We start from the raw sequence: 11,948 nt of genomic DNA on the forward strand, positions 1-11,948 counted from the left end.
ATCCCATACACACTTTGCTCCACCACTGATGTCCATCCCTTCAGCTGACAAGGCCGTAAGCTCTGGAATTTCCTTCCTAAACCTCTTCACCTCTCCCCCCTTTTGCTACCAGGACTTGATGGTCTGAGTTATAAGGCTAGGCTGGGATTTTTTTCCCTGGAGCGTAGGAGGCATATGGGTGATCTTATACTGGTCTATAAAATAATGAGGAGCATAGATAAGGTAGATAGTTAACATCTTTTCCCACAGGTAGAGGAGTCTAGAACAAGGGGGCATAGGTTTAAGGTGAGAGGGGAGAGATACAAAAGAGACCAGAGGCAGTGGTAGAGGCAGGTACAATTTAGAACATAGAACAGTACAGCACAGAACAGGCCCTTCGGCCCTCGATGTTGTGCCGAGCAATGATCACCCTACTCAAACCCACGTATCCACCCTATACCCGTAGCTCAACAACCCCCCCCCCCCCCCCTTAACCTTACTTTTTAGGACACTACGGGCAATTTTTAGCATGGTCAATCCACCTAACCCGCACATCTTTGGACTGTGGGAGGAAACCGGAGCACCCGGAGGAAACCCACGCACACACGGGGAGGACGTGCAGACTCCGCACAGACAGTGACCCAGCCGGGAATCGAACCTGGGACCCTGGAGCTGTGAAGCATTTATGCTAACCACCATGCTACCGTGCTGCCCCCTATTTTTTTTTTCCTTTAAAAAAAACAGTTAGACAGTTACATGGGCTGGGTGGGTATCGAGGGATATGGGCAAAATGCAGGCAAGTGGGACTAGCTTAGTGACAGAAGCTGAGCCAAAGGGCCAGTTTCCATGCTGTAAACATCTATGACTCTACGACTCTCCATCTCCCCCTCTCCTCCTTTTAATATGCTTTTTAAAAGCTGCTTATTTGCTAAACTTTTATCACCTGTTCTAATATCACCTCCTTGGACACGGTCAAATTTATTCTGATTCAGCGCCTGTGAAAGCACCTTGGGATATTTTACTACATGAAAGGCTCTATATAAATGCAAATTCCTGTTGTTATTGGTGTAGCTGATTGTGTGAATTGGAACTGCTGTTTGTCAAAGCTGCAATATAATTTTGTACGATTGTTTGACTTCAGTGACCTGTGCCGACAAGATGTGACATGTGACTATTACTTCAGTGTTGATATCGAAGTTGTGCTGCAGGATCGTGACGTCCTGAAAAACCTCATAGAACAGAACAGGTCAGAACAAACCCTTCACACCCAGTCCCTAAACTGTTGATTTCTATCAGGAAGGACGGGCAAGAGATGTATCTTAAAAGTATATAAAACAAGAACATTTAGGTGGACAGACTGAGTAACCTGGTTCCAGTTCCTCCCATAGGTAGAACTAAAAACAGCCTTGCTGGAAACATCAAAAATCCAGTTTATCATGTTCAAAACAGGAAACTGACATCAGCTGATAGCATGGTCTTTGGTACCGTGAACATGATCTTATCAACAGTACTGGATTCATGAACTAGACCAGGTGTCACAGGATGAAGAGGGATCTTATCTCAATACTTAAATGTTCTTCATTTATTTGAGGGTAATGTTCCCTCTGGTTTGTTAGGCCATGTATCTCCTGTATCCAAGAGATCTGTTCTGTCCCAAGACTTTCCTCTGCTCTTCCCCAATGACCATGCTGAGTGGAAAGGAATTAAACTCTCTCCGGATCGGGGCGGCATGGTGGTGCAGTGGTTAGCACTGCTGTCTCACGGCGCCGAGGTTCGATCCTGGCCCACTGTCTGTGTGGAGTTTGCAGATTCTCCCCGTGTCTGCATGGGTCTCGCCCCCCACAACCCAAAAAGATGTGCAATATAGGTGAATTGGCTACAGTAAATTACCCCTTAACTGGGGAAAAAAGAACTGGGTACTCTAAATTTATTTTTTAAAAACTCTCTCAGGATATCAACTGAGGCCTATAAGCCTCATGCATGAAGTGAATGATTTATGTGTCATTCATTAACAATGGCCGGGGCAGCACGGTGGCGCAGTGGTTAGCACTGCTGTCTCACAGTGCCGAGGTCCCAGGTTCGATCCCGGCTCTGGGTCACTGTCCGTGTGGAGTTTGCACATTCTCCCCGTGTTTGCGTGGGTTTCACCCCCACAACCCAAAGATGTGCAAGGTAGGTGGATTGGCCACGCTAAATTGCCCCTTAATTTGAAAAAATGAATTGGGCACTCTGAATGTTTTATTAAAAAAAACAATTACCCTGTCCTCCAGTTACAGACCAGAAAGATGAATAGGATGCATCCTGTACTTCTGTATAAACAAAAAAAAGTTCCAAACCAGAAACCATATCATTCAGGCAGAAGTGTAAATTACATTTATTGTTGAATACTAACACACAGGAGTAAAATAACCTGCAGAAAACTACAATAATGTTCAACCACACCGTAAACCATTTTCTGGAAACATTCGAACAAAAGAATTTATATTTGCAGAATATGGTTGGATTCCTGAAACAGATGTTTTTGATACAAACCATTGCTTCATCTGCATTCTGTCTCGGGAAAGGTTATGTGGAAATATGGTCAGAACTAAAGAACTAAGAATAAAAACTGCAGTAAATTCAGGTACAAAAGATAATCAAAAAGGATAATGGAATGAAAAGAAGTAGATGCAAGCTCAATTAATAATTTGACATTTTAAATTGATTAATATTTGCTTGACAAAGGTATTGGGGGACAGGTAGCCAAAGTGGATAAATGGAGTTAAGATACCGAGTACCTGAGATCTCAATGAATGGTTCAATAGGCTCGAGGGGCTCTCGAGGGGTAAATGGCCTCTCCCTGCCTGCATGTTCCTGAGTAAACCTGGCCCCGAAAACTTCTCACACCTGAGAAAAGGCTGATCTGAAGTAACCCAAACTCTTGTGAACAACCTTGGAGATCAATATCAATTATTTCTATCGCCCTCGTGGACAGGAGGTGAAGAGAAGTGCCTTCATGGAGGGTTACAACATTAATGGGTTAATGGATGACCTTCTAGCCACTTATAAAATACTCCATGGAGTAGAAGTAGATAATCTTGACATTGTTGAATCAGGACTGGAATTAGTGATTGTTACTATAACCTGGGAAACAGATAAACAATAAAAGTGTAAGAATTGATGTAAAAACAGCACATTTGGTTTCAGAGTCGAATTGAAATTGGGGGCCGCATTCCTTCAGATATGGAAGTTTATAGTAATCGCTGACTAATTGTAAAGGTTGTTTCATGTGCAGAAATAGTCCCAACTGTATGATGCATTGTCATTAATGACCTTGGTCTTTGTAGATCGGTACTGGCACCTCTGATCAGTCGCCACAAGAAACTCTGGTCAAACTTCTGGGGGGCACTCAGTGTTGATGGATATTACGCCCGGTCAGAAGATTACGTGGATATTGTTCAGCGACGGAGAATGTGAGCATTAACTTTTCAAACCTCTTGTGCTCAGAAATGTTCCATTGGGCAGCACGGTTGCGCAGTGTGTAGCACTGCAGCATCACGGCGCCGAGGTCCCAGGTTCGATCCCAGCTCTGGGTCACTGTCCGTATGGCGTTTGCACATTCTTCCTGTGTTTGCGTGGGTCTCCCCGTGTTTGCGTGGGTTTTGCCCCACAACCCAAAGATGTGCTGGGTAGGTGAATTGGCCACATTAAATTGCCACTTAATTTGGAAAAAATGAATAGGTAAATTTTTTTTTTTTTAAAAGAAATGTTCCATTCACTCATTGTCACTCAACCCCTGAAGACACAAAACTACCTCAATGCACTGAAAACTCGTGTGTCTCCTCTCTCTACGTGTCATCCTGATAGTGGCACTATTTACCGTTATGTTTTGGGTAGCATTTTGTTCTCATTGTGTTGAAGGATGCTGAAGATAGACTCTTTTGCACATGCGCCACACAGACTCTGACACAGAGAACTGTCTGAGCAACATGTCTTTATCACACTGACTTCAGGAGTAGAATATTTCCAGCATCGAAATTGGGGCTTCATTTTGCTGCAGATCTGTGTGTGGGAAATGTGGTGATATGCATCAGTGTAAATATACTACAACTAAGTAAACACTAGAGGCAGCACCAGAGACGTCATGACATGCAGACATACAGCTAATGAACACTTAGAATAGGGCATGACCAATGGGCAGATAAGACACCCAGAGGTGACACGACCACAAGGGGGCAACCCCTATAAAAGGACAGGGCACACATGCTCTTTCTCTTTCCACAGGCGACACACAGAGAGAAGGACGGGGCAGATCGGAAGCATCACACCCACCGCATGACTTAGAGCAGACTGGTTAGTTAGACTGAGCTACGATAGCAAGATTAGCAGGAGAGTCGAACTCAAGTAGGAGAATTGTTAACTGTTCAATAAATGTGTTAAACCTATCTCCAAGTCTGAACCTTCCTTTGTCCAAGTATACATCAAGGAAGCAGCTTATGCTACATGAAGAAGCATAACACAACAGGAAACTCATGCCGTAGATCCATGTCAAGCTCGCTCCTCATTGGACGATTGCTGCTGATTTTAGACCCACTCCAGGCTCAATCCCTTTGGACCATTACAGCTGGATTTAGATCCAATCCAAACTCATCATTGAACCATTAAGACTGGTGGAGAAAGATTTTCTTCCCATAATTCTGGGTTAGATTTAAACCCATGTCCCAGAGGTGAGCAGAGATCTTAGGACTTGGCCATTCCTTCATTATCGCTGGGTCAAAGTTCTGAAACTCCTTCCCCTGCAGCATGGTGGGTGTACATACACCACACAGGTTGTAACGGTTCAAGTAGGTAGCTCACTACCACCTTCACAAGGGTAAAGGAATGGGAAGTGAATGCTGGCCTTTTCAGTGTTGCCCATATCATAGAATAGAATCCCTACAGTGCAGAAAGAGGCCATTCCGTCTGCATCGACCCTCTGAAAGACTACCATACTGATCCCCACCCTATCCCTGTAACCACACCTAACCTTTAAACACTAAGGGACAATTTACCATGGCCTATCCACCTAATCTTTGGATTGTGGGAGGAAACCGGAGCACCCGGAGGAAACCCACGCAGACACTGGGAGAATGTCCAAACTCCACACAGACAGACACCCAAGGCCGGAATTGAACCTGGGTCCTTGACGCTGTAAAGCAGCAGTGCTAGCCACCATGCCACGCTGAATGAATGAATTTTTTTTTTTTGAAAATAGGCTTGTCCTACAGACGATGGTTTCACTGTTACTGGGTAGTGAGGAAATGTAGCAGTTTCCCAGTGGGACAATATTGATACTATTTGCAGCACAACCATCATTCAAAGAAAATCCAGGCAGGCGGAAGAAACCAAATAGTAGCTGATGTTGTGATTCGACATTCGTGTACCTTTTTCAGAAGGACAGTGAGCTGATTAATGTGCCAATGTTTTAAATTGTTTTCTAAGATTAACGTGCTCTTAATTCTGTGCAGCGGTCTCTGGAATGTTCCGTATATCTCCAGTGTGTACCTGATTCAAGGTACTTTGCTGCAGTCAGTCCTGACTGAGAAAGATCTCTACCATGCCAGTAACCTGGACGCGGATATGGCTTTCTGTCATAACATCAGGGAACAGGTGAGAGTGCTGTTTCTCTCGGGATCGAACGATTTGCCAGAGCATCTTCCTCTGGAGAGATTGTACATGGGAAATGCTGTTGGATCCCGCCTCTTTGGCAGGGATTAAAAGTTATGGTCTCCCCGAGTGTCTGGATTAATCTATGCTTTGACTTTGCAGGGAATCTTCATGTACATCACCAACAAGCTTGAGTTTGGACGCATTCTCTCTGTGGCGAACAGTCATACTGATCACTTGCACAATGATCTATGGCAGATCTTTGAAAACCCACAGGTATATTAATGGTAGGGTGAGGGGGGCGGGGGGGGGGGGGGGGGGGGGAGGCATTTGGTGGGAATCCCGAAGGAGAGCAATGGGAATTACATAAATTGTTGTTGTGCGGGACGCACCGTGAGGTTTGGGACTGGACCAGTAGACCTGGGTTACTCCATGGTTCCAGTCTGGCCCAGTGTTGAGCGGACACTAAAATGATTCCTGGTGTAACTAATGGCCTCTAGAAATGCAGGGGTAAGAAAGAAGAAGCAATATATTCTAGTCCATTGTTCAGATAATTGTGCTACAATTACTGCAGTGTTTGTGTACTTTCCTTTTAAAAATACCAACTGAAATCTTGACAAAAAATAATATCCTGGTGCAAAACTCCAGACCTCAGTTTATTTTATTGATCTCTAACTAATTGTTCAGGACAATGTTGAGGGTCCCAGTTGCTCACTTTGATACAGCGACTAAAGGAGCAGGTAGGAATGGTGTCCTGTTCAATCTCCCTTCTGATGTGTTGCAGGATTGGGAGGAGAAGTACATTCATGAGAACTACAGCTCAATCATGGAAAAAAAGATCCTTTTACAGGTAAGGACTTGGTGTGTGAGTGAGTGCATGAGCTATTGCAGAACCAACACAAGGACTCTGGGTTCTTGCTGATCCAGCCTTCTATAGGTTTTAGTAGCTTGCTATAATCATAGAATTCCTACAGTGCAGAAGGAGGTCAGCCGATCCGTCGAGTCTGCACTGACTCTCCGTAAAGAGCATCCCAACCCAAGCTCACCCCCCCACTCTATCCCCGTAGCCCCACCTAACCTTTTTGGACACTAAGTGCAATTTATCATGGCCAATCCACCTAACCTGCACATCTTTGGAGTGTGAGAGGAAACCGGAGCACCCGGAAGAAATCCACACAAACTCCACACCCGCAGTCACCCGAGGTCAGAATCGAACCTGGGTCCCTGGCACTGTGAGGCAGCAGTACTAACCCCCGTGCTGCTCTAATGCAGGGTGTCCTTGTGGGCAATGTAATCCGGTTTTGTTGCCAGCTCGCAGCTGAATGCTGCACTAAGATCAGCAAGTGGAGATGGCAACTCTTTGTGAACTCTTGGTTTTTCAGTACACAAAAGGCCTTGTAGTTTTTAGAATTGAGTATGATGGTCACGTATAATGCTCATGTGTGACAGTAGTGTCTAACAGTAACAATGCGACCATCGTGTGTGATGATCAAAAACTATGCACTGCACTTCAGCAGTGAAATGTTGTTCATATGAGGAGCGGTTGAGGAATCTGGGTCTGTTCTCGTTGGAGCTTAGAAGGATATGGGAGGATAGAATCATAGAATCCCTACAGTGCAGCAGGAGGCCATTCGGCCCATTGAGTCCGCATCGGCCGTCTGAAAGAGACCCTACCAGACCCAATTCCCCACCCTATAGCTGTAACCCCACCGAGGGAAAATTTAGCATGGCCAATCCACCTAACCTGTACATCTTTGGACTGTGGGATGAAACCGGAGCACCTGGAGGAAACCCATACAGGCATGGGAAGAACATGCAAACTCCACAAGGACAGCGGTCCGAGGTCGGAATTGAACCTGGGTCTCTGGTGTTGTGAGGCAGAGATGCTAACCATCCCGCCCCTTATTGACTCTTACAGGTCTTATTGAAACTTACAGGATACTGAGAGGCCGGGCAGCATGGTGGCGCAGTGGTTAGCACTGCTACCTCATGGCGCCGAGGTCCCAGGTTCGATTCTGGCTCTGGGTCACTGTCCATGTGGAGTTTGCACATTCTCCCCATGTTTGCGTGGGTTTTGCCCCCACAACCCAAAAAATGTGCCGGTTAGGGGGATTGGCTTAGCTAAATTGCCCCTTAATTGGAAAAAATGAATTCGGTACTCTAAATTTATTTTTAGAAAGGATATTGTGAGCCCTAGATAGAGTGGACGTGGAGAGGATGTTTCCACTAGTAAGAAAAACTAGAACCCAAGGTCACAGCCTCAGACTGAAGGGACGATCCTTTAAAACAGAGATGAGGAGGAATTTCTTCAGCCAGAGGATGGTGAATCCGTGGAACGCTTTGCCGCAGAAGGTTGTGGAGGCCAAGGCACTGAGTGTCTTTAAGACAGAGATAGATAGGTTCTTGATTAATAAGGGGATCAGGGTTTATGGGAGAAGGCAGGAGAATGGGGATGAGAAAATATCAGCCATGATTGAATGGTGGAGCAGACTTGTGGCACGAATAGCCTAATTCTGCTCCCTATGTCTTATGGTCTCATTGTGAGGGTCTGTGTGTGAAGTGTTGGTCTGGCGAGGGTCTGTCGGTTTGGCGAGGGTCTGTCGGTCTGGCGAGGGTCTGTCGGTCTGGCGAGGGTCTTTCGGTCTGGCGAGGGTCTGTCGGTCTGGCGAGGGTCTGTCGGTCTGGCGAGTGTCTGTCGGTCTGGCAAGGGTCTGTGTGTGAAGTGTTGGTCTGGTGAGGGTCTGTGTGTGAAGTGTTGGTCTGGTGAGGGTCTGTGTGTGAAGTGTTGGTCTGGCGAGGGTCTGTCGGTTTGGCGAGGGTCTGTCGGTCTGGCGAGGGTCTGTCGGTCTGGCGAGGGTCTGTCGGTCTGGCGAGGGTCTGTCGGTCTGGCGAGGGTCTGTCGGTCTGGCGAGGGTCTGTCGGTCTGGCGAGGGTCTGTCGGTCTGGCGAGGGTCTGTCGGTCTGGCGAGGGTCTGTCGGTCTGGCGAGGGTCTGTCGGTCTGGCAAGGGTCTGTGTGTGAAGTGTTGGTCTGGTGAGGGTCTGTGTGTGAAGTGTTGGTCTGGTGAGGGTCTGTTGGTCTGGCGAGGGTCTGTTGGTCTGGCGAGGGTCTGTTGGTCTGGCGAGGGTCTGTTGGTCTGGCGAGGGTCTGTGTATGAAGTGTTGGTCTGGTAAGGGTCTCTGTGTAGCTGATCACATGACAGCTGCATGAACACAGAGCCACATGATCCAGCCCACAATAATGCAGGAGGTGGCTGTTCAACAGGCAAGCAGGTTGATTGACAGGCGGCTGGCTGTATGTTGCAGATTCCAAACCATATATTTGCTTCATGTTGCTGTTATTTTACAGCCTTGTCCAGATGTTTACTGGTTCCCTATTTTCACTGAACGAGGCTGTGATGACATTGTTGAGGAGATGGAACATTTTGGAGAATGGTCAAGTGGAGGAAATAAGGTGAGAGCATCAGGGATTAAAGATCAGGAATTACCACAGCATATCCAAATGCAGCTCTTAAATACTATAAACATTTTCTTCATCTCTGCCCAGGACAAACGGATTCAGGGCGGCTATGAAAATGTACCAACCATTGACATTCACATGAATCAGATCGGATATGAGAGAGAGTGGCAGAGGTTTTTAAGAGACTATATTGCACCTTTAACTGAAAAGATCTACCCTGGCTACTACACCAAGGTGAGTCCTACTGTCCACTTCAGCATCGCCGAGTCCACTCTTGTAATCGGACAGGTTTTTTCCTGCTGCAGTGCTGGAGTAACATGACCACCAGCGTTAATATCCACTCAAACCCGGTGATGGTGGGAAGGTGGGTCCATTTTAATCTCCCCCGGAGACTGGCAATGTTACAGGAATATCAATCGGTAGGTCGAGACAGAGTCTGTGGTTGCGCTGTCATTAAAACTAGGGATAGCCAAGAGGCCAGAATCGGCGGAGCACAGAAATATCAGAAGGGATTAGAGAGCTAGGGAGGGATGAGGAAATGGGGGAGATGTGAAAATACGAACGGGAATTTTAAAATTCACGTGTTGCTTAAATGGCAGTCAGTTTAGATCGGCAAGCACAGAGGTGGTGGGTGAAAGGGTTGATCCTAGTTGGCACGTGGAGTCAGAGTTTTGGATGAGCTCACCTTTATGGATGATGAGAAGCTGGTCGGGAAAGCACTGGAATAGCCAAGTCTAGAGGTAACAAAGGCATGGATAAGTGACTAGCAGGAGTGGAGATGGTCAATGCTATTTATGGTGGGCAGTCTTCGTGGTGGAGCGTATCTGTGGTCAGAAATTCAGCTCAGACCCACGTGGACACGGGGGTTGCAAACAGTCTGGTTCAGCCTCACAGTCATCTGGCGGGGTGTGGAGTCAGTGTCCAGGGAACAACACTCGTGGCAGAAATGGAAGAAAATGACTTTGGCCTGCCCAATATTTAGTTACAGAGAATTTCTGCTCACCTGGTACAGTATGTTGGATGAGCCCAGTATGTAAAATCAGAGACACTGGAGGAGTTGAGAGGGGTGGTAGTGAGGTAGAGCTGAGCATCACCAACATACATGTGAGAACTGCTATGTTTTCAGATGAAATTTCCAATGAGGAGCATCTGGTTGAAAACTAAGAATTCCAAGGAAAGATAAATTGATTTTTGTGAAGCTGATCGGCAGAGAACACGGGCAGACAGGTGACATGGCAAAGATCAGAGTTTAGCTTTCTATCGAGTATCCCTGAAGATTTAGTGACAGAAAGAATGAATTGAAGTAAAAGGGACAAAAATGTGATGAAACTATTTAAAGCAGTTCCTAACCGCTTCCTTAACTATGATATGTTTTTAAATGTAGCAGCTCGGAGTGAATATGTTTCAGTTTAACAGTCTCCCCGTCAAGTGGTGTGGACACAAATGTGAACATTGGGGTCTGATATCTGGTGTTGAATTCGGAGGTTCGAGCATGAAATAAAACGTGTTGCAGCATGTGCACTTACATGGTCTACAATAGACATACATTCCTCTGAGTCACAAACATCCAATGAAAGCCATGGCTAACAAAATAATTTAAAGGTTGCATTAGAAATAGTAAGCCTCAGGGTTGAGAGCAATTGGCATCAAAAGATGTCAGAGAAACTGATCAAGGGGAAAGAGAATATGAATGCAAGCTGGAGAGAAATATCAAGGCGATCTATAAAGGCTTCTTTAGATATGGAAAAAGGAAAGGATTATCCAGGACAGATGTGGGCCCATTACAGGTAGCGACAGGAGAATTTATAATGGGGAACAGAGAAATGGTGGGGAAATTAACAAATTGCTTTGTGTCTGTCTTCACTGAGGAAGATACAGAAAATCCCCAGAAATATTAGGCAGCCAAAGAACTTGTGAAACTGAGGCACTGAAATAAATTAATATTAATAAATAGGTAGTACTTGAATATTTAACTGAATTGATGGTTGATAAATACCCTGGACCAGATGATCAACATTCCGGAGTGCTAAAGGAAGTGGCTACAGCAATAGTCGATACATTGGTGGTTATCGTTCAAAATCATATAGACCCTGGAAAGGTTTCTGCAGACTAGAAAGTAGCAAATGTAACCCCGCTATTGAAAAAGGGGGGGAGGGAGAGAATGGTGAACTAGAGACTTGTAGGTTTGACATCGGTAGGAGGGAAAATATTAGAATTTAGTATAAAGAATGTGATAACGTAATGGTAAAATTGGACAAAGTCAACATGGATTTATAGAAGGGAAATCATGGCTGAGTTCTCCGGTCATTGGGATTCTCTGTTCCCACCGGCAACGCATTCCCGCCCGTGGGTTTTCCAGTGGCTTGAGGTGGTTTCAATGGGAAATCCCATTGACAAGCGGTGGGAGTAGCGAATTCCACCACCAGCGAATGGCATGCCGCTGAAAAACATGCTGCTGGGATACAGAATGTTTGACAAGCCTATTGGAGTGTTTTGAGAATGTTACTTGTAGCACAGAGAAGGGAGAACCAGTGGATGTGGTGTATTTGGATTTTCAGATGGTTTTTGAACCACACTGGAGGTTAGTAAACCAAATTCGAGCACCTGGGATTGGAAGTAATATGCTAGCATGGAGTGAGAATTGGTTAACGGAGAGAGAAGGAATAAACGGATAATTCTTAAGATGGCAGACTGTTACCAGTAGGACAAGGATCGGTGCTAGGGTCCCAGCTGTTCACAATTAAAAAAAAAAAAAAAAAATTTAGAGTACCCAATTATTTTTTCCAATTAAGGGGCAATTTAGAGTAGCCAATCTACCTACCCTGCACATCTTTGGGTTGTGGGGGTGAAACCCATGCAGACACGGGGAGAATGTGCAAACTCCAC

At 45.7% G+C, this 11,948-nt stretch overlaps 1 protein-coding gene across 2 annotated transcripts in view; it reads left to right on the plus strand.

The window, feature by feature from the left end:
• plod1a (procollagen-lysine, 2-oxoglutarate 5-dioxygenase 1a) overlaps positions 1 to 11,948 on the plus strand; it is a 33,550-nt gene that overhangs the window by 17,062 nt on the left and 4,540 nt on the right. For both annotated transcript variants that reach the window (XM_038822034.1, XM_038822033.1), the window contains exons 10-16: positions 1,121 to 1,225; positions 3,306 to 3,431; positions 5,466 to 5,607; positions 5,767 to 5,880; positions 6,389 to 6,454; positions 8,952 to 9,056; positions 9,150 to 9,296. In XM_038822034.1, coding sequence (XP_038677962.1) covers positions 1,121 to 1,225; positions 3,306 to 3,431; positions 5,466 to 5,607; positions 5,767 to 5,880; positions 6,389 to 6,454; positions 8,952 to 9,056; positions 9,150 to 9,296 — 805 coding nt within the window. The remainder of the gene's footprint in view (positions 1 to 1,120; positions 1,226 to 3,305; positions 3,432 to 5,465; positions 5,608 to 5,766; positions 5,881 to 6,388; positions 6,455 to 8,951; positions 9,057 to 9,149; positions 9,297 to 11,948) is intronic.

Source organism: Scyliorhinus canicula, chromosome 16 (assembly GCF_902713615.1).
Source record: "Scyliorhinus canicula chromosome 16, sScyCan1.1, whole genome shotgun sequence".
NCBI lineage: Eukaryota > Metazoa > Chordata > Chondrichthyes > Carcharhiniformes > Scyliorhinidae > Scyliorhinus > Scyliorhinus canicula.